We start from the raw sequence: 24,426 nt of genomic DNA on the forward strand, positions 1-24,426 counted from the left end.
CTTACATGAGTAGTCAAACCCACGGAGATAGATGCAGAATGAGGAGTTACTGTTTAATGGGGCCCGGATTTCAGTAGGGGAAGATGAAAAGAGTTCCGGAGATGGATGGTGTATTAGTGAGTTTTCACACTGCTATAAAGAAATACATAAGACTGGGTAATTTATAAAGAAAAGAGGTTTCATCTAAAGAAAAGAGGTGTCTCACACCGGTAATCCCAGCACTCCAGGAGGCCGAGGCAGGTGGATCACTTGAGGTCAGGAGTCTAAGACCAGCCTGGCCAACATGGTGAAACCCTGTCTCTACTAAAAATACAAAAGCCGGGCATGGTGGCGTACACCTGTAGTCCCAGTTTACACAGGAGCCTGAGGCAGGAGAATCACTTGAACCCAGGAGGTGGAAGTTGCAGTGAGCTGAGATTGTGCCACTGTACTCCAGCCTGGGAGACAGAGACTCCATCTCAAAAAATAAAAATAAGTAAATAAGTAAATAAATAAATAAACAGATAAATAAAAGAAAAGAGGTTTAATTGACTCACAGTTCCACATGGCTGGGGGGGCCTCAGAAAACTTATAATCCTGGCAGAAGGAGAAGGAGACACAAGGCATGTCTTCCATGGCAGCAGGAGAAAGAAAGTGAGCACACGAAGGGCAAACTGCCACTTTTAAACCATCAGACCTCATGAGAACTCACTATCACAAGAACTGCATGGAGGAAACCATCCCATGCTCCGTTCACCTCTCACCAGGTCCCTCCCTTGACATGTGGGGATTATAATTCGAGATGAAATTTGGGTAGGGACACAGAGCCAAACCATATCAGATGGTGATGGTTATTGCACAATGAGAATGTGCTGCTGCTGAACTTAACTCTCAAAAATGCTTCAGATCAGCCGGGCGCGGTGGCTCACGCCTGTAATCCCAGCACTTTGGGAGGCTGAAGCAGGTGGATCACCTGAGGTCAGGAATTTAAGACCAGCCTGGCCAACATGATGAAACCCTATCTCTACTAAAAATACAAAAATTAGCCAGGTGTGGTGGTGCATACCTGTAGTCCCAGTTACTCAGGAGGCTGAAGTGGGAGAATTCCTTGAACCCAGGAGGCAGAGGTTGCAGTGAGCTGAGATCGTGCCACTTCACTCCAGCCTGGGCGACAGAGCAAGACTCTCTCAAACAACAACAAAAAAATGCTTAAGATGGTAAATTTTATGTTACATCTATTTTTAAAATGATTTAAAAAAATAAAGAAGAAGAAGACAGCAGCCAAACAAGACACATTTGAGGGCAAGAGCTAGTTTTCCAGCCTGTGGCCTCTGAAGACAATTTTTTTTTTTTTTTTTTTTTTTTGAGATGGAGTCTTGCTCTGTCATGCAGGCTGGACTACAGTGGCACAATCTTGGCTCACTGCAACCTCCGCCTCCCAGGTTCAAGCAATTCTCCTGCCATAGCCTCCCTAGTAACTGGACTTACAAGCGTGCAACACCACACCCGGCTAATTCTTGTATTTTTAGTAGAAACGGGGTTTCACCATGTTGGCTAGGCTGGTCTCGAACTCCTGACCTCAGATGATCTGCCCACCTCGGCCTCCCAAAGTTCTGGGATTATAGGTGTAAGCCACTGTGCCCGGCCTGAAGACAGTTTTTTAAGGTTCACTCTTGAGGTGCAGGGGGCAGGAAGGGAGTGTGGTGAGTGCCGGGCACAGTGGCTCACGCCTGTAATCCCAGCACTTTGGGAGGCTGAAGCAGGCAGATCTCTTGAGTCCAGGAGTTTGAGACCTGCCTAGGCAATATAGCAAGACTCCGTCTGGACAGAAAATACAAAAGTGGGCCAGGTGTGGTGGACACCTGTGGTCCCAGTTATTCAGGAGGCTTAGGTGGGAGGATGGCTTGAGCCCGGTAGGCAGGAGCTACAGTGAGCTGTGATCACGCCCCTGCACTCCAGCCTGGGTGACAGAGTGAGACCGTCTCAAAATAAAAAAGGAGTGTAGTGAGGTCTGGGCAGCATGTCACATTGTTGGGAACTTCAGGAACCTTGAGGCCATGGCTCTAGGGACATCCACAAGAGGACAGGGGAACTCAAGGCCAGCAGGACGTGGCCTGGAACTGTTGTTAACAACACTGGGGAGGGTCATCCCAACAGCCACAGCCTCCTGTGGTCACCAGACAGAGATGAGCGGCCTCTGTGGCCTGGGTCAGCTGGGTGCTCAAGGACTATGGACCTTTGGCCCAATTGCTCTCAGTATATACAAACACCTCCTCCACCTGGCACAGCCGTGGGGAGGCCTGAAAAGACCACTGCAGCCCCCACAAGCCCAAATCCCAACAGTGATAATGGAGCCCCATTAACTGAGTCAGCTTTGCCAGTAGGGCAGGGGGATTTCATAAGATCATTTTTCATCCCCTATTCCCCTGAGGTAGGAACTATTATTATCCCCATTTTACAGGAAGAAAAACTGAGCTCCTAAGAGGTTAAGCCGTGGTTAGGCAACTTACTTGAGGTCACCTGACCAGTAAGTGGTGGACCTAGCACTGGAACTCGTATCTGACTGACCCTTGCAGAACCCTCACCCTTAACCATGGGGCCACAGAGCCTTGCAGGAACAGCAGTGTGAGAAAGCAGCCGATCAGAAGCCAGTGTGCACAGGGCTGGGAACATAGCATCACGGAAAACAAGGCACAGTATATCCCCTGGCGGGCTTTGCTTAGAGAGGCAACGTTCAGAATTCCAGGAAAGTCCAAGTCTGCGTCAAACCACAGTGAGGCCAGCAGGAGACCAGGGCACATGGGAGTGACAGCTCACGACGCACCACACGTTACAGTTGACCATCCTTTTTTCTGTCCACTCTTACAACAGATCCACCCCTAAACTGCAATGCAACATTTGTAAGCCCCAGTTTAGAGACTGGGAAGTGAAGGCTCAGAGAGGAGGTGACTTCCTACAGCTGCCCAGCTGGCACGTGGCACAGCCAGAATAGAATCCTGCTCACGGGATTCCAAATCCAAAACTCTCCCAGTAGCAACAATGGTGTGGCCACAGCAACACCAATGACTCACTAGGGATCATCTCACCACATCCTATTATTACATCCATTTCTTTTTTTTTTTTTTTTTTTTTTGAGACGGAGTCTCACTCTGTCGCCCAGGCTGGAGTGCAATGGCTGGATCTCAGCTCACTGCAAGCTCCGCCTCCTGGGTTCAAGTGATTCTCCTGCCTCAGCCTCCCGAGTAGCTGGGACAACAGGCGCCCACCACCTTGCCCGGCTAGTTTTTTGTATTTTTTAGTAGAGACGGGGTTTCACTGTGTTAGCCAGGATGGTCTCGATCTCCTGACCTCGTGATCCGCCCGTCTCGGCCTCCCAAAGTGCTGGGATTACAGGCTTGAGCCACCGCGCCCGGCAATATTTTCCATTTCACAGATGAGGAAACTGACCTGCAGAGTGGTAATTAACTGTCCCAAGGTCACATAAAGCTAATGAGTAGTGCCAAAGTCAAGGTTTGAACCCAGCTCTAGACCCATGTGGTTGGCCACATCTCCACAAGGTTGGGCCCCCCAGAGAGTATCTCAGAGACCTGGAGCTTCAGATACATCCCCTGAGAAATTTCCAGAAAAGAGCTGCAGTCAGAAAGTTGAAGGACAGGCCGGGTGCTGTAGCTCATGCCTGTGATCCCAGCACCTTGGGAGGCCGAGGCAGGTGGATCACCTGAGGTCAGGAGTTCGAGACCAGCCTGAACAACATGGTGAAACCCCATCTCTACTAAAAATACAAATTATCCAGGCATGGTGATGGATACCTGTAATCCTAGCTACTCGGGAGGCTGATGCAGGACAATCGATTGAACCTGGGAGGTGGAGACTGCAGTGAGCCGAGATCGCGCCATTGCATTCCAGCCTGGGCAACGAGAACAAAACTCCATCTCAAAAAAAAGGAAAAGAAAAAGAAAAACAACGTTCAAGGACAAAATGAGAACAAAGCCTAGGAACCATTCTGAATTCCTAAGTCACTTGCGGGAGTGGGGTAGGCTCGGGGTTTCTCCTAAGAGTGGCTGGAGAGCTGGGGGTCAAAGAACTAAAAAGGCTGAGATGTTTTCTCCTCAGTTTCCCTTCTTAAAACGTAAGTTGATTTTGTTAATTAAAGGAAAAATGTTTTCAAAAACCTCTTTAAAGTCACAAAAGGTTAGATACGATGATTTCACTTCTATGAAATGTTCAGAGAAGACAAATCCATAAAAACAGAAAGCAGATTAAAGGTTGCCAGGGGCTGTGGGGCAAGGAGCACGGGGAGTGACCGTCAGCAGGCCCGGTGGAGTGATGAAGATGTTTGGCAATGAGACACTGGTGATGGGTGCGTTGCCATCTTACTATGCTTACCACCGACCACCGAATGGTACACCTTCAAGGGGTGAATTTTATGGCATGTGAATCATATCTCCACAAAGTCCTTTTCTTTTCTTTTTTTTTTTTTTTTTTTTTTTTTACGGAGTTTTGCTCTTGTTGCCCAGGCTGGAGTGCAGTGGCGTGATCTTGGCTCACTGCAACCTTCCCTTCCCAGGTTCAAGCGATTCTCCTGCCTCAGCCTCCCGAGTAGTTAGGCTTACAGGTGCCCGCCACCACACCCAGCTAATTTTTGTAATTTTAGTAGAGACATGGTTTCACTATGTTGGCCAGGCTGGTCTTGAACTCCTGACCTCAAGCGATCCACTTGCCTTGGCTTCCCAAAATGCTGGGATTACAGGCATGAGTTACTGCGCCCAGCCCACGAAGCCCTTTAAAAAAACACTTATTTGCAAAATGAAGTGTCTGAAGAGCCTAACTGGGGAAGGTCAGGGAAGGAAGAGGGGCTGCTCAGCCTTTGCCTGAGGCCACATGCGTGTCCTGCAGGGTGGGCCCTGGACCCCCTGCAACCCCCAAGGCGCTTGAGCCATGCCCCTCCTACCACAAGTCCCTTTGCACTGGCTGGGCCCCAGCTCAGAGTGCACTTCCCTCTGCTCTGTCCCAGAGCTTAGCTCAAGATGCCCCGGGACAAGACCTCGAGGCCATGCGTGTGCCCATCCCATCGAGCCCTTCCCACTTTACGTGGGTGTGTGAAGCAAATGTCCATTTTCCCACAGGCAAAGCCTCCACTGGGTGGGAGCCTACTGTCCACTGGGGTATCCCCCATGCCCAGCTCAGTGCGAGTACAAAAGGGGCATGCACAAATACCCAAGGAAGCAGGTGGGCATGCAGCAGGCAAGAGGATACAGGGCTGGCCTGGAGGAGCCCCCAGTTAGTGAGGAAGGCAGGCCCAGATAGTCAAGCTGTGGGGTAAGTGTGTAAGAGGAAGACACAGAGCATGAGGGGCACCCCAAGGAGGCCCACCCGAGTCAGCAAGGGGCATGGGGGCAGGCCAGGCCATTCTTGAGAAGAGAACACACCTGTAAGCTAGAAGAAATGCTGCATTTCAAAAGCGTGCACAATATGCTGCCCCCAGAACTGAGAGAACAAGTCACAGCACATATGAGGCACAATAGGCAGACATCGGCATGTCCAGGCCATCTCTTTGCTGGCTCATGGGACACACAAAGAACTTAGCTCTACCTGAAGGCCAGTCAGTCAACACAGAGTCCTGGGCCCAGAGCTCAGAGGCCCAACAGCCAGGCCAGGGCACTGGATCAGAAGCGGGGATGATGTGGCAGACGGGCTTGCAGACCTTGGGGAAGTGGGCAAGGCTGAGATACAACCACAGAGACAGCCACTGAGGAGAAGAGCGGGGAAGGAGGGCTGGGAGCTGAGTGGAGATCCAGAAGGAGAAGAAAGTGACGCAGCCACACATACACAAGAGGGCTGGCGGTCAGCCCCACAGGACATGCAGCTTATCAGCCAATGGTACCCAAATGTTCTGCCCAGTCAACGAAGGAGACAACGCTGACCTGCATGAACCCTGGCTCTCCCTGGCTTCCAGAGGTTTGAGAGATCCCTTCCCCAACACGCACTCAAACTAGCGTCCACCTTTAACGAGAAATCAAAAGCATGAGAAATGTCATGCCAACCTCCTGTGGGGTGACCATCTGATGAGTTTTGTCCACTCGGGCTGCCCAGTGCAGGGCACCACGGAAGATGGGGTAGACTCAGGGTGGGAAGCACCCTGCACCTTCCTGTTCCACTCACATCTACATCACCTCCTAGGGAGGCAGGTCCTGGCCCCCTGTAACCCAAGGAGATGGGGCACAAGAAGGATCAAGATGGGAGGCCCCTGTAAGCTGAAAGAAATGCTGCATCTCAAAAGTGCATCCTCCAGGATGGGAGGCCTCTGACTCTTACCACCCTACCCTCCAGCATATTCCAGGAGATGAGACCCCAGCTGTCTCCTCTTACACCAGTAGCCTGGTAGGGTCAGGTGCCCCAGGTGGTGTCCTCTGACCTGCTCCATAGTGGGCAGTGGCCTCTGCCCATCCCAGCCTCCCCAGGTACCTGGTTCTGCAGCTGGGTGGATGTGACCTGCTGGTCACTGTCGCGGAGGACCAGCCTCTCCCGTAGGACCACCAGCTCCTCCTGTAGCTGGGCCTTCTCCTCCTGGAGCTGGGACATGGCCTCCACCATCCTATGCACCACGGGGGCCGCACCTGGTGGCCCTGACAGGCTCAAGCACCTCCTGCTGCCAAAGAGACGCCCACCTACAAGCAAAGTAGTGGCTGATGAGAGGGCAGCAGAGGTCCCACGCTGGCAGAGGAGAGGGTCCATCACAACAGGGCAGACCGCCAGGGATGATAGGGGTGCAAGCAGAGGGGGTGGGCAACCAGGTGAAGCTGGGGCAGCAGCGGCATAGGTTAGCTGGCACCTCCAGGGCCTGTCCCAGAAAAAGACACTTCCCCAGGCAGCATCTGGGGGATTAAATTGCCTGGATCAGGACTTAAGAAAGCAACTTCCACTGAATACAGCTCTCAAAGCACATGTTCTAGGTCTGATGGGCCAGCCTCTCTCCATGGCCAGGCTGAAAGGAATCGCAGCTGGGAAAGACAAGGGATTCTCACCCTAGAAAACTCTATTCTTGTAGGAACGTTATTTCTTTAAGTCTCAAACCCTCTCAAGAGTACAGAAGAGAAGAGTGGGGCTCCCCAGCCTCCCCATGTGGCAAGTGGTCAACTGTGCAGAGGGAGGGGAGCCAGGGGAGCCGTGTGCATGTGGGAGGGACAGACAGACCAGGACACAAAGCCCGCCCTGCACATGGGGCAAGAACTCAGCCAGCCAGCACCTAGCAAAGATGGAGCGCAGGGACCTCCCAGGCAAGACAGAGGGAGTCCTCCTCCTCCAAAGGCCCGCCACTGTCCTGTCACCAAGAATGAGAGAGATGGACAGATGGATGAAGGACAAGAACACAGAATTGGGGCCCATGACCTGTGCACGGGGCCTGGGATGCTTGTTATAGCTTGCTTCCAAGGCGCCAAGAATGGCCATGGTCTCTGCAGGTAGGGAGCAAAGAGTTTGGGGGAGAGAGAGAAGAATGGGGGGCTGGGAAGGGTGGGGGATTTGCCTCCTCCCCTCAGGGAGCACAAATGGGACATGACAGAGCGTGGCAGAGTGAAGGGTGAAGAAGGGCATCTGCTGGCCAGAGAACGCTGCTCTCTACCTTGGAGCCTGGGGCTCTAGGCGTTCCCACATTAGTCCCCAGGAATCCCAGCCCTTAGCAAGCTGGGGTTGGGGGCTCCTAGACCCTGGGAAGGAAGTCACTTGTACCTGAAGTCACACACCCCTCTGACAGCCTGGCCTGAGGGAAGCCAAACAGACTCAGATGGACAGGGAAGTAGGGAGGGTACAGCTTGCAGCTGGGCGGGGACATCTTGGCACAGCCCCAGGAGGAGGGGCAGATGGGTAGAGGCCCCCCGCCCCGCTCTAGGAGAGCAGGAGGGGCACACATAGGTTGGCTCTTCCCTCCTCCACCCGAGTACTCCGGAGAGCTGGAGCTGGGCATCCCCGGTTGGGTGGTGACCCTGGCCGTGTGGCCTGCACGTGACGCAGCATGCATGTCACACAGAGCTGGCCAAGCTCTTGTGATCTGTTCTAGAGCGAGTGAGGTCAGACGGATGCTTCCAGGCCTGCACACGCGGCAGCATGAGCGGCATGTGACCAGCGTGGCCCTCAGCCCTTTGCAGGCTGCTGCAGTGAGGCAGGGAATGCACTGGACTCCTGGCCCGGGAGCTGGTTCTGCCACTCGAGAGACATGTGGGAGGGGCCCGGCAGGAGCTTCCTAGGAGAAATGGGGACAAGGGGCCTTGCCTGAAAGGAGCCCAGCACCGTGGAGAGGCACAGGCGTGGGTGGCTGTTACACAACAGGCCATGGGGCAGAAATGAGGCCTCGGAGGGCCCAGTTCATCCGGAACACTGCTCACGTCATGGGATGTCACCCCCAGAGGGGCTCGCCGGGTCTCGGCACCGCGGCAGGGCAGTGGGACGGGGGCCAGGAGAGTGCTTGTGGAGAAAAGATCTCCAAGAAGATCAGGGAGGTCCCAGAAAGGGGAGGATGGGAGGATGGGAGGACGAGGTGAAATAAAATGGGTCCTTGTGCTGGAGAGGTTGCACTCAGGGTTCAAAGATGCGATGCAGGCACGGCCTGGCCCCACTGACCAGGTCACCCTTGCTGTTTCCTGAAATCGGCCTTCCTCTTCTCAATGCACAATCAGCAAGATGATGTCCCCTGCCCGAGGCTGGCCTGCTCACACTCAGCCAGACCCCAACCCCTGCCGCTCGCTGCAGAAGAGTGCCTGGGCCCAGACAGGCCAGAACGCCAGAACGGGGCTCTGGACAGCCTCAGAGAAGGGAGTGGCTCCTTCCACCACATGGCAAGTTCAGACACACAAGTTAACCTTTTGGCGATGGAGGAGGAAGATGACAGAAAGGCCAGCTCATCTTTCCTTCACATGCTCTCGGCCTTCCCCCGGGATCCTGGAGGATGCTGCTTCCCCATTATCACCGGGCTCTCGCTTACTGCCAGGGATCCCCGGCATGGACCCGTAAGACTACAAGGGGGGCCTGTAGAATCTTCCAGAACCAGCCAGCCCTGGACACCATGGCAGACCCTGCCAGAGAATAGCTGAGCCACCGGCTCCTTTATCTCAGCCTCTGACCAGGAGAATCAAAGTCCTGTTCTAGAAGCCTCCAGACCCTGGGAGCCCATGGATAGGAGGGAGAAGGCCGAGTCTCTCTCTGCAGGCAGTGGCGTCTGTGAGGCTGCCACCCTTGCCCTGCTTTAGACAGGCACTGGGAAAAGACAAAAAGCAGAGAAATTCAACCCCAGCCCATGCTGGCCAAGGCCTCTTATCACTGGGTGGGGCCTGGATGCTGTGGGAGGCAGGTCGAGATGAAGGTTCCATACACACCACTGTCCCTGAATCCGGGAGAGGCAGGCTGGGGGCTTGGAGCTGTGGGTCAGGCAGCTGGAGTCTGTCTAGGCCACCTCCAGCCAGGGAGGACAGGGCATAGGGATAGCACCAACCGCACAAGAGCCTCCCTCCTGTGCTGGCTTCACTGGGGAGTGCCGGGTCGGCGGGCAGGCCTGCTTTACCTGTATTCTCTACATTCATGGTGCCACCAGCTTCCTGGGCCTCCTGGGCCCGCCTGGGGGCCGGTGCCTGTCTCTTCCAAAGCTTCTCTTCTTTCGTCCCCTGACTCTGGCTCTTGCACCCCTTGTCCTGTAGGGCCTGCTGCCAAGACACAACCAGAATCCTCACATGAAGGAGACTGCGCCAGGGAAGGACCCTCGAGCCAAAGGATGGTGCACTCCCAGAGCTGGCCAGGATCCCAGGGCCCAGGGGGTCCAGTCCCTCCCTGTGTGGGTGGGTGGGGATGTTGAGGCCCAGGATCTGGAAGAGGATGTGCCAGGTCCCACAGCAAGACAGTGGCAGTGCCTTATCCTGGCCTCCCTCAGCAGCTGGTCTTCTGCCCCAGCAAAGAAGGTTCTTAGGTACTTCAAGTCCTCAGGCGAAGCTCATGCCATCCCTGCAGAGTCTGAGAGTCACCAGCACAGAGGCGGCTCACTTCCGGCGCACACGCCCCACAGGCACCTGTCCAGCCCCACCACACACATATCAACCTCAGGGCAACTGCTCCCATGCCGATGCTGCCACCCCAGGCACACAGCTCTGCATCTCCAGATGGAACCCCCAGGACTGCCAAGGAGGCTGCCCATGAGTCTGTCTGAGTAGAAGGGCCACAGCCCTGCCTCCTTCACTTTCCCCGCCCCACAGGGCTATCGAGAAGCCATGAGAAGCCATCTCCTCTTCCAGGGCGAACACGGGCAAAGGACTTGAGACAGAGAGGGCCAGTGCGCAGGCACAGGAAGAGAGAGGGGAGGCACGAAGAGGGGTTTCATCCAGAGAACGTCACCTACCGCTCACACATAAAGATGCCCAAGGCAGGTGGCAGGGCCACATGCAAAGAGTGAGCCCATTTGAGGATCATGAAAATAAAACAGGCATAGAGACAAATCTAGAGAACTATATAGACAGTGATCCTCTCTGGAAGGTTGGGGAGATGGTGTAGTGGCTGAGAGTATAAACAAGCATCATTTCAATTTGGGGGGAATAAAAAGAAAGTTCACAACAGAGAGAACGTGAGAAGAGGGGAAAGGAGGTGGCCTTACATTTCATTTTGAACCTCTTTGGCATTTGAGTTGTTAACCTTATAAACAATGACTGTGTGGTTTTTTTTTGTTTTTTTTTTTTTGTTTATTTCTTTTCTTTTTTTAAACAGAGTCTCACTCTGTCACCCAGGCTGGAGTGCAGTGGCGCGATCTCGGCTCACTGCAACCTCCGCCTCCCAGGTTCAAGCGATTCTCCTGCCTCAGCCTCCCAAGTAGCTGGGATGACAGGTGTGTGCCACCATACCTGGCTAATTTTTGTATTTTTAGTAGAGACGGGGTTTCACCATGTTGGCCAGGCTGGTCTCAAACTCCTGACTTCAAGCGATCCACCCGCCTCGACCTCTTGAAGTGCTGGGATTACAGGAATAAGCCACCGCGCCTGGCCATTTTTTTCTTTCTTTTTCTTTTCTTTTTTTTTTTTTTTTTTTTTTTTTTTTTTTTAAGACACAGTCTCACTCTGTGGCCGAGGCTGGAGTGCAATAGCACAATCACAGCTCACTGCAACCTTGACTTCCTGGGCTCAAGCAATCCCCCTACCTCAGCCTCCCGAGTAGCTGGGACTACAGGTACACACCACCATGACTAGCTGATTTTTGTATTTTTTGTGTAGAGATGGGGTTTTGCCATATTTCCCAGGCTGATCTCAAACTCCTGGGCTCAAGCGATCCTCCTGCCTCAGCCTCTCAACATGTTAGGACTACAAGCATGAGCCACCACGCCCAGCATTTTTTTTTTTTTCCATATCAACAGAGGTTATCTTGGAAGAGAGATAGCAGACAATTTCTGTGTGTCTTTGTGACCTTTAAATTCAAAACAAAAAAATAAATTACTCTTTTAAAAGTGCTCACTCTAAAAAATAAACTTGTAGTCTAGAGGCGGCAAGGCCTGTGTGTGAAGACTGGCTCTTCCTCGGCTAAGCTGTGTGATGCTGGGCAAGTTACTTACCTTCTTGAAGCTGCATTCTCCTCATTCTTAAAATAAAAATGGTAATAACAGGACCACCTCATTGAGCTTGTGTGAAGAGTAACAGACAATTGCAGCCAAGTCCTCAGAAGGCGCCTGCCACATAGTAAGGGCTTGATATGAGGTAAGTATTATCAGGATATGATTCCTGTAATCTTCACATTTTTTTACTTTGACATTCAAAAAGCCAATACAGATAATTGAAAAGACAAGAAAAGTGACATCAGCAGGCTCCTTAGCCCAAAATTCACCCCCTCCTTCTCTCGACCCCGAGCTCCACTTGAGAAGGGCGGGTGGAGGACACACCTCTTATATTTAGGAATATTCATGCTGGGCGCAGTGGCTCACACCTGTAATCCCAGCACTTTGAGAGGCTGAGGCGGGTGGATCACCTGAGGTCAGGAGTTCGAGACCAGCATGGCCAGCATGGCGAAACCCTATCTCTACTAAAAACAGAAAAAAAATTAGCCAGGTGTGGTGGCAGGCACCTGTAATCGCAGATACTCGGGAAGCTGAGGCAGAAGAATCGCTAAACCCAGGAGGTGGAGGTTGCAGTGAGCTGAGATTGCACCACTGCAATCTAGCCTGGGTGACAGCTCAAGACTGTGTCTCAAAAAGAAAATAGAAAATTGCCTCCGACTTAATTTTGTCCCCACCCTGTGACCAACTGCCACACCATCGCTAGCAGGCTTGTGATCCATGGCGGCAAGGACAGCAGCTGGAAGTTTCCATTTGCCAGCCAGGGCAAAGGTTACACTATTTCTGGCCTGTTGGCCAAGCCACAGGAAGGACAGACGGGGCCCTGGGGGGTTGGGAATTTCTGCAGCGCCTCTGTGGGGTGCATCTCAGGTTTCAACTGCTGGACAGAGCCTAGGGAGGGGGTGTCACTAAGGCCACCAGGTCGCCGCACTGTGCTTGGGACCCACCCTGGCCCCACATCTTCAATCCTGAAGCACCTACCGCATAATGGAGCTTTGTGGGGGCCCACCAGGATGTGAACGTGGAAGCTAGTTGCTGGTGCCAGCATCCCAGAGATTTTCAGCAGATCTGCTGACCCCAGGACTCAGCAACCACAACTCAGCACCCCATAATCAAAGCTCAAGAACAGAGCCACCACCCAACTCGAGGCTGTGGGTTTCTGACTGCCGCCTTCCAATTTAACTATGGATGGCTCAAGACAGAGCAAAGAGTGGGTCCTCGGGTTTCTTTAACTGTTCTCTCACCAGACCTGCTTTTCTAGCAGATTTGAACAGATAAAAGAAGAAACTTCTGGTTCAGTTTTCAGATGAATCACATGAGAAGAGACAAGAAACACCTCGAAACACAAGACTGTCCCTGAAGCAACATCAACCCCTGCATCCATGTTCAGATCAGGGGCTGGGAAAACAAGCTACCCGGGCCAGGACATCCATTTGCACCCGGGAGGATATGTCCCCTTGAATGGTATGTGTTTTCCACACTCCATCCTGCCCACCATTTGTACACGGTTCCTTCAAGGCTCTGTGAAAATGTAGCTTCCAGAAAGGGTAGAATCAGTGTGTGTGGATGGTCAGGAGAACGTGGGGGAGTGGTGGGCCCTCTAGTGCAATGGTTTTCTTGGGGGGTGGGCCTTGGCAGCACCCCCAGATGACTCTGGTGTCGATCCTCTGCCACTGCCTTCTTGGCCCCTGCCTGGTTTGCCTTCATCCCTTCATGATTATTTGGTCACTCTCTGGGGTCTCTGCTAGACTCTCTTGTCTCTTTCTGCACTGCACCTCTGACCCTAGCACAGACTGGCACATTCTAAATAATCTGTTGAACGAATGCATTAATTAAAAATGGGCAGAGCTTGTACTGCCCTGAAAATACTCAAAGCTATTGCTGCATGAACATAGCACAGATATTTGTTTAAGGAGCTCACTGCAATCAGAAACAATACAGAGGATCTGTTATAAATAACTTATGGTAAGTCCTGAAGTAGACCATTATGCAGTAGTGTAAAAGAAAGAGGTAGGGCTGGGCGTGATGGCTCAAACCTGTAATCCCAGCACTTTGGGAAGCCAAGGCAGAGCCCACAAGTTCAGGACCAGCCTGGGCAACATGATGAAGCCTCCATCTCTACAAAAATTACAAAAATTAGCCAGGCGTGGTGGCACATGCCTATAGTCCCAGCTACTCAGGAGGCTGAGGTGAGATGACATGGCTGGAGGTTGCAGTGAGATTGTACCACTGCATTCCAGCCTGGGCAATAGAACCAGACCTTGCTCAAAAAAAAAAAAAAAAAAAAAAAAAAGGTAGTTCTCTATGTGTTGATGAGCATGAAGAGACTACGAGGAGTTACTTGAGGGAAAGAGCTAGTCACAGAATAACATGTAAAATAAGTAATAAAAATAATATAAATATGCACTGGGCACTGTGGGTCATGCCTGTAATCCCAGAACTTTGGGAGGCCCAGGTGGGCAGATCACTTGAGGTCAGGAGTTCGAGACCAGCCTGGCCAACATGGTGAAACCCCATCTCTACTAAAAACACAAAAATTAGCCAGGTGTAGTGGCGCATGCCTGTAGTCCCAGCTACTCAGGAGGCTGAGGCATGAGAATCACTTGAACCTGAGAGGTGAAGGTTGCAGTGGGCTGAGATCATGCCACTGCACTCCAACCTGGGCAATAGAGTGAGACTCTGTCTCAAAAAAAAAAAAAAATCCATAAATACGGCTGAGTGGCTCACACCTGTAATCCCAGCACTTTGGGAGGCTGAGGTGGGCAGATCACTTGAGGTTAGGAGTTCATGACCAGTCTGGCCAACATGATGAAACCCTGTCTCTACTAAAAATACAAACATTAGCTGGGCATGGTGGCGCATGCCTGTAATTCCAGCTACTCGCGAGGCTGAGACAGGAGAATCACTTGAATCTGAGAGGCGGAGGTTGTAGTGAGCTGAGATCATGCCAATGCACTCCAGAGCGAGACTCCGTCTCAAAAAAAAAAAAAAAAAAAAGAGTTCAAGACCAGCCTGGCCAACATAGTGAAATGGTGAAACCTTATCTCTACTAAAAATACAAAAATTAGCCAGGTGTGGTGGTGCACACCTGTAATCCCAGCTACTCAGGAGGCTGAGGTAGGAGAATCACTTGAACCTGGGAGGCGGATGTTGCAGTCAAGATCATGCTACTGCACTCCAGCCTGGGCAACAGAGTGAATGAGACTCCATCTCAAAAATAAAAATCATATAAATATAATTAAGTAGTTCGATATAGGAAACATAAATAAATAAACACCAAATACTTAATAGTGGATTTCTCAAAGATAGAAGACTATGAGAGGCAGTTTCTGGGTAATTGTATCTCTGCCCTGTTACAAGGCTAGTTGTGTTGAATGGTCAAATATGTGACCAGCAGCCAGTAACTTAACCTCTCTGAGCCTCCACATCCTCATCTATAAAGCTCAGATCAAATACTGTATCCTGAGACTGTCATGAATATCATGAGGACTGATATGAGATCTTTAATGCCTGGCACAAAGTCTGTGTTTGATAAACAGTAGCTCTTATTACTATTATCATTATGTATTATTTCTATAGCCAAATATACCTATATATGTAAAGTTTATCTCTTTTTTTTTTTTTTTTTTTTTTTTTGAGACAAGGTCTCACTCCATCACCCAGGCTGGAGTGCAGTGATGCAATCACAGCTCACTGCAGCCTCAACCTCCTGGGCTCAAGCGATCCTCCCACTCCAGCCTCCTGAGTAGCTGGGACTATAGGAACCACCATGCCCAGCTAATTTTTTATTTTTCTTTTTATAGAGATGGGTCTCACTATATTGTCCAGGCTGGTCATGAACTCATGGGCTCAAGCGATCTTCCTACCTCAGCCTCCCAAAGTGGTGAGATTACAGGCCTGAGCCACTGCACCCAGCCTTACTTTGTCTTTTTAAAGTCACTTGGTGATAACTACAAGGGAGAAGACCCCAAGTTTTAGTGAATCCCCATCTAGCTTTGAATTCTCACTTCAAACAAGGAAATATTCCCAAGGAAATACAAGGAAATACTCACATAACCATGTTTGAGAATAACCAACTACCCCAAACCTGCCTGTTTTCCCAATACCTTCTCCAAGCTCTGCCCATCTCAGCTAAGGCCCCATGCTTCTCACTTTAACACCTCAGCCAGGGCATGACTGAAAAGTTCCTGTCAGCTCCTGTGAGATTTCCCCTGTCTGACTTAACAAAGCAGGCCCGCAGGCAGAGGGGTCATGAGGGGCCTAGCAGAGAGGTGCGAGACGGGTCCCTGGCTCTCCCCTGGTGCTTCCTACCCCCAGGAACCTGGCAGGAACCCAGCCACTGGAGCTCAGAGAGCCAAGGCACATGCAGCCTGGAAGGCCCCAGTGCTTACCTGCAGGGTCAGGTAGAGCCCGTGGGGGCTTCCGGGGCCAGCCCAGTCCACGCTAAGGGCTCGGCACTGAGCTAGGGCCGGGCGAGCTGCACTTCGGGCACTGGAGTCCTCGTCACCGCAGACTGGGGTATCTTTTCCACGCCCTGTCCCAGGACAGAGAGATAGGTGAGACGCTCCGACCGCTGGCCAAAGACTGCTAGCCATGGACCACTGGCCAGGGCCACAGCTGACCTCAGCTTTCACATACCCCTGGCTGGTCCAGATGAGGCCAGAAGGGGCTCACACACCCTTACATGCCTGCCCTGCACAGAGCGGAAGGCCTGGCTCAGGGCAGGGGCTACACTCCTTTCTTACCAAAAGCCGCCCCAAGATTCTCTTCTGGAGGGGGCCCAATACCCCACTGGAGGCTCCCCTGTCCTCACGGTGGCTTTTGGGGCAGGCACCTGCTCAGCAGGGCAACGGAAGGAAGCCGATGCCAGCCAGCCTGCAGGAAGCTTTGAGGACTTGCACAGGGCTATGGCTTTATTACCCCGGCTGCCTCTAGGTGGCAATTTCTTCCCTGACTTCATTAAGACCAAATCCACACCAGGTGGCCCAGCCTCCGCTGCTTCCCCAAGCGTATTCAGAACCAGCTAACGTGCATCCCCTTGTGCCTCTGACACACTGCCTCTCTCACCCATGGGAGAGAGGGCGGGCTGCGGCAGCGATGCCCCAGCCACCCACCTCCACCTGCAGGGCTGAACAGGGTGGGATGATGGGGGCCAGCCTCACAAGTCATGAGGCACACTGCAGAGCCACTACCCTGGGGCATAACAATATCCCAAGTGCCAGCCACTGGGCCAAGTGGTTTTCAAGCCTTACACACATTTTTTTTTTCTTTTTTTCTTTTTCTTTTTTTTTTTTTGAGACAGGGTCTCTCTCTGTTGCCCAGGCTGGAGTGCAGTGACGCGATCTTGGCTCACTGCAACCTCTGCCTCCCAGGTTCAAGCGATTCTTACACCTCAGCCTCCCGAGTAGCTGGGACTACAGGCATGCACCACCAGCCCAACTAATTTTTGTACTTTTAGTAGATATAGAGTTTCACCATGTTGGCCAGGCTGGTCTCGAACTCCTAACCTCAAGTGATCTGCCAGTCTTGGCTTCCCAAAGTGCTGGGATTACAGGCGTGAGCCACAGTGCCCAGCCTTTACACACCTTCTTGATCCTCAGTTTGCTTGTCAATAAAATGGGGACAACTTCACAGCCCTGTGGTGAGGATCAAATGGATGAGATACACATGGTGCCCATGTAGTGCCAGGCACACAGAAAGGGCCCACAGTACAGGCCAATAGGACTACAGTTGCCATCAGCTCCTCACAACTCCCCACGGAGGTGGGGGGCATTCTCCCAACCTGACAGGCAAAGAACCGGAGGCCCTGAAGGGTTAACAATGTGCCCAGGGTCACAGGAGCCAGGATTCAAATCTCATGTGCTAACCAATCCTCTGCCAGCCGACTCTCAGGGTGGCAATATGGGGGTTGGTTGGGGGGCTCAGAGGGGCCTGGGGCAGCTGAGCTGGCTGAGGTCCAGTGGCAGGCACAGTGCTTGCATTTCACACACAGGATTTCATCTGACCTTTGTCTTAAATGTTTTAAGTGGATAAAAGTCTGTATGGTCATATAATCTTCATAATACCCAATTTTTTCCTTCAGGTTAGAAAGCTGAGATAACACAATATTTCAAATACCTATACGCGCGCGCGCACACACACACACACACAGAGACACACATGACTAAAAGGCACTACATAAAATGTTCAGTGACTAGCTTGTGATTTTTATTTCCTTTTTGATATTTTTCTATGTGTTTTAAGTATTCGAAGGGAAAATGTTTTTGTTTTACCAGAAAAGCAATACTCATTCATATTACATTTGTAATCCTTACGACAACCTTATGGGGTAGAGGCCATCCTCCGCCCCTTTCAGACAACTGGGCTACCTGGCCCAAAAGCCCAGGCTTTTCCCGAGGGCCCTGGGTCATCCCCAGCCTGGCTGTGCTGCTTGGGAGCAGCCAGCCCCAGACAACCATAGAAGCAGAGAGACCTCAGGAGGCATCAGTCCAGCTGCCACTGACAGCACAAATGTGGTGGGAGAGAGGGCTGAACAGGAGTTTGCTGTGTGCCCTCTCTGGGCCTCAGTTTCCCCTGCTGTGCACCGAGGGGCTTGGACCTGATGGCCCAGAGTGACTCTGCTAGCCCTCACAGGCTGGCAGTCTAGACCCTGTTCCTGTAAGTCACGAGGGACAGGGAGCAGACCCCTGAAGGCACCTTGCCTAGAGAGCCCTCTCTCCCCCACACTACCAGGGCAACCTGTCCACGCCTCAGGAGAGGGTCATGGGCAGCTCCCCAGCCCCGTCAATCCAGTCCCCGCCCTTAATCAGAGAAGCCGCTCACTTCTTGCCTTTCGCAGCACCGGGGGACATGACCCAGAAAGGCGAGCTGGCACTGACAGCTCCCCGGGGAGACACTGGGGGCCAAGACTCTGGGACCCCTGCCCACCTGCTGTCAGGGTCTCTACAGAAACACCTGAAATGAGCACATGGCCCCCAAGCCCCGCCAGGCAACGTTCCGGAGCAGCCTCCGTCCACTCCCAACGCCGTCCAGGGACCAGCCCAGGCAGGATCAAGTGTCAGCGGCGCTTGGTGCCCGGGCAGCCACTTCACCTACCTTGTTTACCAGCCTGGGCAGAGACCGGAGTGAGCCCACACGCTTTTGGCCAAGGACGGCAGCCCGCAGAGCTCTGACCAGCTTGGCCAGAGGGAACGCAGCTGATTCCCCTGCTCTGTGCCCGACCCGTGTTAAAGTTTAACCCGGCTTCCAGGTCTCCTCTTTCCAGACAGGGGCGCAGGGAAGGAGCACCCGGCGAGACTGACGCTCCGGCTCCACGCCCGCCCGGCTCTGGGCTGTCGGTTACCCTGTAATTACCTGACAGCTCTGACTGGGCTTAGGAACCGGTGAGAAACCTCAGTCTCATCTCTGGTATCTGGAGGAAGGAAGGGAAATAAAGAGGCATTTTAAAAATGCGGACTCACCAGTTCTCAACCTCCCCGGGCCGGTGTGTGGGAAAGGGCGGGCGGCCGGGCTGGCTGGGGCTGGGGCGGGGCGAGCCATCCCCGGCTCGGGCTCCGGGGCCCGGCCCACTCTCCACAGGCCCCGCAGCGAGGGCGTGGCTCCCAGGTTCCACGTCCTGCGAGAGGGGACCATGGCCTGGGGCTCAGCAGCCTCCTCGGGGCACCGGGCAGCCTGCGGAGAGAACAAGGGGAGATGAGCTTGAAGATCACGGACCAGCACGACTGCACCTCGGGCAGAGCCAGTCATCTGGAAGGGTCTACGCCCCACCAGTCGCTGGTTACCCATGGCAGCAGCTCCAACTGCACTGTCCCCCAAAGACCCCAGGGCTCACAGGATGAAATGGGGCCTGCTGCCTTTTGGGGATATTTGTTTCCGAATACGGAGGCTCCGAAGTGGGAAAGGAGCATTTCAGCTGTGCCTGAGACCCCACACCTGAGCCCTTCCGCGCTGAGCCTGGCAGCGTGAGGACAAGCCAGGTCCTAGCCCCACACAGTGGAGGCACCGCGAGTCAGCAGCGTCTCCGTAAGTCTAATCCTTTTCCTCCAAGACATCTAATTTTCTAATTGCACTTAACCACATTCTTAACCCTTAGGCTTCAGGTTCCTCTGCCTAAGGTCTGTCAGCAGAGCAGTGAATGCTCTGAATATTAACATTTCACTGAGGAGGGACTCAAAAGGGCCCTGACTGTGGTCAGTGGCAAGTGAAGTCTATATACAGCAAATTCTCATTCATGTATTCGACTAGCCTGCGCTCTGTGCCTAGCATGTGGCAGGCACCGTATGGGTGTTGAGATACAAAGATTCATTCAGTCTTCATTTAATAATGCCTACTGGGTGCCAGGCATCTGCCAGGGGTTCTTTTGGATCAGAAGAGATGAGGCCTGAAAGCTCCCGGTCAGAAGGGAGATAAACACTTCAAAAACCCTTAGTCTGAGCAGGCTGCTGGAGGCTGCAGGTGCGGGCCAGGCACCAGGTGGTATGGGGAATGGAGGGGGGTGGGGAGCATTGGTCAGGGATGGAAAGCTTCAGTCAGGGATAGTTCCCTCATGAACTGAACAAACGAACAGAGCTCGGATATTCCCTGCACAGGTCTTTACTGAGCACCTACTGTGTGCAAAGCAACCTTGAGGGCATTTAAGGTGATCATGCTACAGTCCCAGACTCAGACAGTAATGTCATTTACAGAAGAAGCGAAGTCAGCTCGGAGAGGCAACATGGGGTTTTAAGATTGAGGTGGGGGTAACCGAAGGACTTCCTAGTGGAGCTTTCTGGGCTGTCAACTACTCTCCCCATCCCTCACTGCAGTGGCCACTTCCTGCCAAGAAGTGAAGATAGCTATTTGAAGGGTGTCCACCTCCCCTGACCCACGATGGGTCCCACAGCTCACACACATTCATGTTTGCAGCCCCATTGCACCCAGCCTGCAGCTGCACCCACACTAAGCACTCTGGGATGACTTGTGTGGTGAACGTTCTGAAATGAACACACACAAGCTTGAAATGAAGCCTAGAAGAGAGGTCAGGGCTGGACACAGACTCAGAGCTAAACAGGGCCACCGATGCCACAGGTGAGGAGGCAATCATCAAAGCTTGAGCAAGAGGAGACAGCCATGTGATAACAGGGCTCACGGGGGTGGAAAGCGGCAGAAAGAAAGTGAGAGAGGGACAGGAGCTCCAGGCAAGTATAGAGTTTTCAGAAGTGACTGAAGTGTAAGTGGGAAGGAGAGGTTGGTCAGTGCCCAGTGCATCATGCCACAGACGTGGAGGACTGGAAGCCCAGACAGGCAGAAAGCCTGAGCCTGTGGAGGGAGAAGGGCAAATGGCAAACTTGGGAGGGCTCAAAGAGTGGGGAGGGAGCTGAGGGAGGAAGAAGCCACTTCCTTCTCCTTGAGGGTGTTTGGCTAAGATGGGAAGGAGAGGATGTGGTGTCTAGAATAGGAGAGAATTGAGCATGTTGGGGAGACAGAGGGACAGGAGTGACTAAAGCATTGAGAGGCAAAAAAAAAAAAAAAAAGTAAAGAGTTCAGGGGTTAGGGGCCTGAAGCTCTGGTGTCTGATGTTTGCAGAGCCCAACCCTGGAAGAATGCCAGGCACCTGGCAAGGGAGCCATAGTCTCTTCCTTCCTTGACTGAGAACAACTAGGAGGCTCCTGGGTGCAGTCTTACTGGGAAGGGGATGGGAATGTGGGCCAAAGGACAGGGCAGAGGCTGATCTAAATACATGGGCCAGCTCCACTGAGGAAACAGAGATGGACCAGTGTGGCGTGGAAGAAACCAAGGGGAGCAGCCAAATGTCGTCTTCTCCAGGCTGCTTGGCACAGAGCTGGGCACACAACCAACCCTGCAGACCAGCTGTCCAATGGGCAAAGGAAGGAGCAAGACAGGTCCATCTGCATGCTTGGCTGCTGGGAAGGTGAGACGGTGCAGGGCATTGGAGGCTGACTCCACAGTGGACAGAGAAGACTTTCAGGGAGATCAGTTCCGTCTGAGGGGCAGGGACAGGAGGAGATAGCGTTTCTGTGGTTATCAGGAAGGGAAGTGGAAGAGTCAGCCAGGAAGATACCAGGAAGAAAGAGGAAGGGTGTGTGCTAGATCCTGAAGAGGAAAAAGCAGCTGAATTTAGCAGCCTCAGGGGTGTGAAGGTCAAAAGTATCAAGGAATCTTAAGCCCAGGGTTCTGGGCCAAGAAAGCAGCACTCTCTCTCTCATTTTACATGGGCATCTGAGATGAAACCTGGTGTCCAGGGACTTCTACCAACCTAGAATTCGTGGGGGAGGGCAGTGGGACTGGTTCAGAACCTGGCTCCACTGTTTACTAGATGTGTGACCTTGGGAGAATTACTTTGCCTCTCTGTACCTCATTATTTCCATCTATGAAATGGGGAGAACTCCACCTTATAGGGTTGCTCTAAAGATTAGACAAGGCCAAGTGTTCAGAACAATACTGGCATATACAAAGAGCTCCAAAATTTTATTTTTCAGTGACTTCGCTCCAGTGGTGGGTGAATGCAGAGGGGCTGGCTGGGGAAGAGGGTCTCTGCCTCTCTGGGTTTAGACCAGGGCAGCAGACCTGCAATTCTCCCCCTGCCCTAGATCAGGAACTTTGCAAAGATTGGGGGGACAGGCTGGACAGCTACCCAGAGACTGCAGCCGGCAGGGCTTGGTCCCCCTGGGAGAGCAGGCAGAAGGTCAAGGAAGTTGCACAGGGAATGCCACCTCCCTGCACACCATCATTTATCCTGGGCTTTCCAGGGCAACCCAGATTTCAAACCCTCTGCTCCCCAGTGCCCCTATGAACAGCAGAACTCACCACCCTGTGCCCCTAAAGTCCAGTCACTGCAAATGCAGGGCCCCATTCTGAGGCTGCATTCCTAGCAAGTGACTCTCCCTGGTGAAGGAGACGGCTACTTTAACAACGGCATGGGGAATACACGTCTGGGAAAGAATGGGTGCTCACCCTTTCCAGGCAGAGGAAAAGTCGGGGAAGGTGAAAGGGCCAGGGGTGGCCACAACCTGCAATCTTGAGACAGTGTTGGGCTATGGAGGTGGCGGGGGCGGGGGGTGACAGTAAATGGTACTCCAGAATTTAAACACAGCTTCCTCTTTAATATCTCCCAGGACCAGGCCCTTCACTGCACCAGCCAGAGTTCTGCTCTAACTAGCAATGCGGGGCTTAAGGGGGTGGTCCTGGGATCGCCCTCCCTGCTGAGACCCTCACAACTGCTGCGGCGGTCATGGCCCGATTCCTCACCACCCGGACAGCGCCGGCCAAGGCCCTTCTTCCTAACCTCTGGGCTGGGGCACCCCGCCCCAGGCCCTGCCAGGGAAAAAGCGAACTCCCCAAGGGACGTGGTGGGAGGGACCCAACGGCAGCCTTCCAAGGAGCCCTGGGGGTGGGGGAGACCCCAAGAAGAGGAGGGGCGGCGCCGATTGACACGCCGATCCCGGGTAGGGTCTGCGCTCTCCTCGTTCAATGAAATCCAAACGGGGTCCCGAGGCTGCTCGGATCCCGGGGGACACGCCGCCCCCGTGCCTACTCCCAGCAAGGTCCTCGACTAGGGCTGAACGGCGCTGAAAGGGACCTCGCAGGGCTGGGTCTCCCGGGCCTTTTCCTCCCCGCGCCCCCAGCGGGTCGGGGCAGAGGGGTCCCGAGGGCAGGGCCGGCCCGGACGCGGCTCCCCGAACGGCGGGCTGGGCGGAGCCCCAGCGCCCCGCCCGCACCCAGCCCGCCTGGGCCCCCCACTCACCGGCCTGGCGGAGGCAGGATCCCGGCGTCGCCGCAGCGCCCGGGGCTCGGCCCGGCCCGGCCCGCCGGCAGGAGGCAGCTCCACGCCGCCGCCTCCTCTGCCCGCCCGCTCGCGCCCCTCCCGCACACTTTCCACAGGAAATGATTAACTCGGGCCGCGGCGCGTTCCCATGGCAACCGGCTCCGACCCCGGCGGGGGGCGGCGGCGCGCGCTCGCACTCACGCGCGCACTGGCGCGCACGCGTCAGCCCGGGCGCGCCCCCGCAGGTCTCCCGCCGGCACTCCCACTCCCACTCCCACTCCTTCGCGGGGCCTCCCACTCGGGCTCTCCCGCCTCCCCGCGTCCCGCACTCGCACTGGCACACATGCTCATGCGTTCTCTGAAGGCTCTCACAAAACATGCCTGCGCATGGGCTGGCTCACACGAGGCAGCCCACACAGCCCCACACCTGGTGAGCCATGCGTACTTCTGCACAGCCTCAAACCCGAGTGCAAAACTTCCACGCAAGTACTCACACATACACGTCTCATGCGGGCTCTCATACCAGTACATGTCTTCCCATCCCAACACACACACAAGCTCTTACTCACGAGACAGTACATGTACACCCCTTACCGTGTCCTTGCACACGCTGGCGCACATGCACTCACCCTGTTTTACAGCACTCACCCTGTTTTACAGCGCACACCCCCTCACTCGCTCCACCACCTACTCGCTGGCCAGGCAGCCTCCCAGCCACAGCACTTCCTATCTCTGCACCCCCAGCCCCACCCCAGCAAATGAATATCTTCCTAGCAAGGAAGCTGCCTGGGGTCTCTTAAGGTAAAACACTCCGTCAGGTTCCAGTGAAAACACACCAATGGTGCAGCAGTTCCCAGCCTGGCTGCAGAAGGCCCTGCTCCTGGGGGGCCTGGGGGAGGCCAGGGGCCTGCCAGCCTGGAGAGACAGCTGACCCGGAGGACCCACTCTGTTCTTTGTCTCCCAAACAGAGGCAGCATTTTATTCCAGAGCCAGCAGCAATATTCTCCCTCACCCTCCACACACACACCCCACACACACCCCCGGGTGCGGAAGAGGAGAAAGCAAGTCACTCTGAAGCCAGCCTGTGCAAGCTGATGGTTCTGCAGATAAT

The 24,426-nt window shown here is 53.6% G+C and overlaps 1 protein-coding gene across 6 annotated transcripts in view; it reads right to left on the reverse strand.

Annotated features, from left to right (window-relative positions):
• Nucleotides 1–23,419, reverse strand: part of KIFC3 (kinesin family member C3) — a 45,307-nt gene extending 21,888 nt beyond the window's left edge. Inside the window, exons 1-5 of one of the 6 annotated variants that reach the window (XM_073015415.1) lie at nt 23,295–23,419; nt 19,012–19,222; nt 15,943–16,085; nt 9,533–9,671; nt 6,445–6,647 (exon numbers count right to left, since the gene is read on the reverse strand). In XM_073015415.1, the coding sequence (XP_072871516.1) occupies nt 6,445–6,647; nt 9,533–9,671; nt 15,943–16,085; nt 19,012–19,183 (657 nt within the window). In that variant the 5' untranslated portion in view covers nt 19,184–19,222; nt 23,295–23,419. Of the gene's footprint in view, nt 1–1,045; nt 1,069–6,444; nt 6,648–9,532; nt 9,672–15,942; nt 16,086–19,011; nt 19,223–23,294 lie in introns of those variants that run through there. The other 5 variants (XM_073015414.1, XM_007993486.3, XM_007993487.3 and 2 more) reach the window with 5 other exon arrangements.
• Between the last annotated feature and the right edge of the window lie 1,007 nt (nt 23,420–24,426).

This window comes from Chlorocebus sabaeus, chromosome 5 (assembly GCF_047675955.1).
Source record: "Chlorocebus sabaeus isolate Y175 chromosome 5, mChlSab1.0.hap1, whole genome shotgun sequence".
NCBI classification, from domain to species: domain Eukaryota; kingdom Metazoa; phylum Chordata; class Mammalia; order Primates; family Cercopithecidae; genus Chlorocebus; species Chlorocebus sabaeus.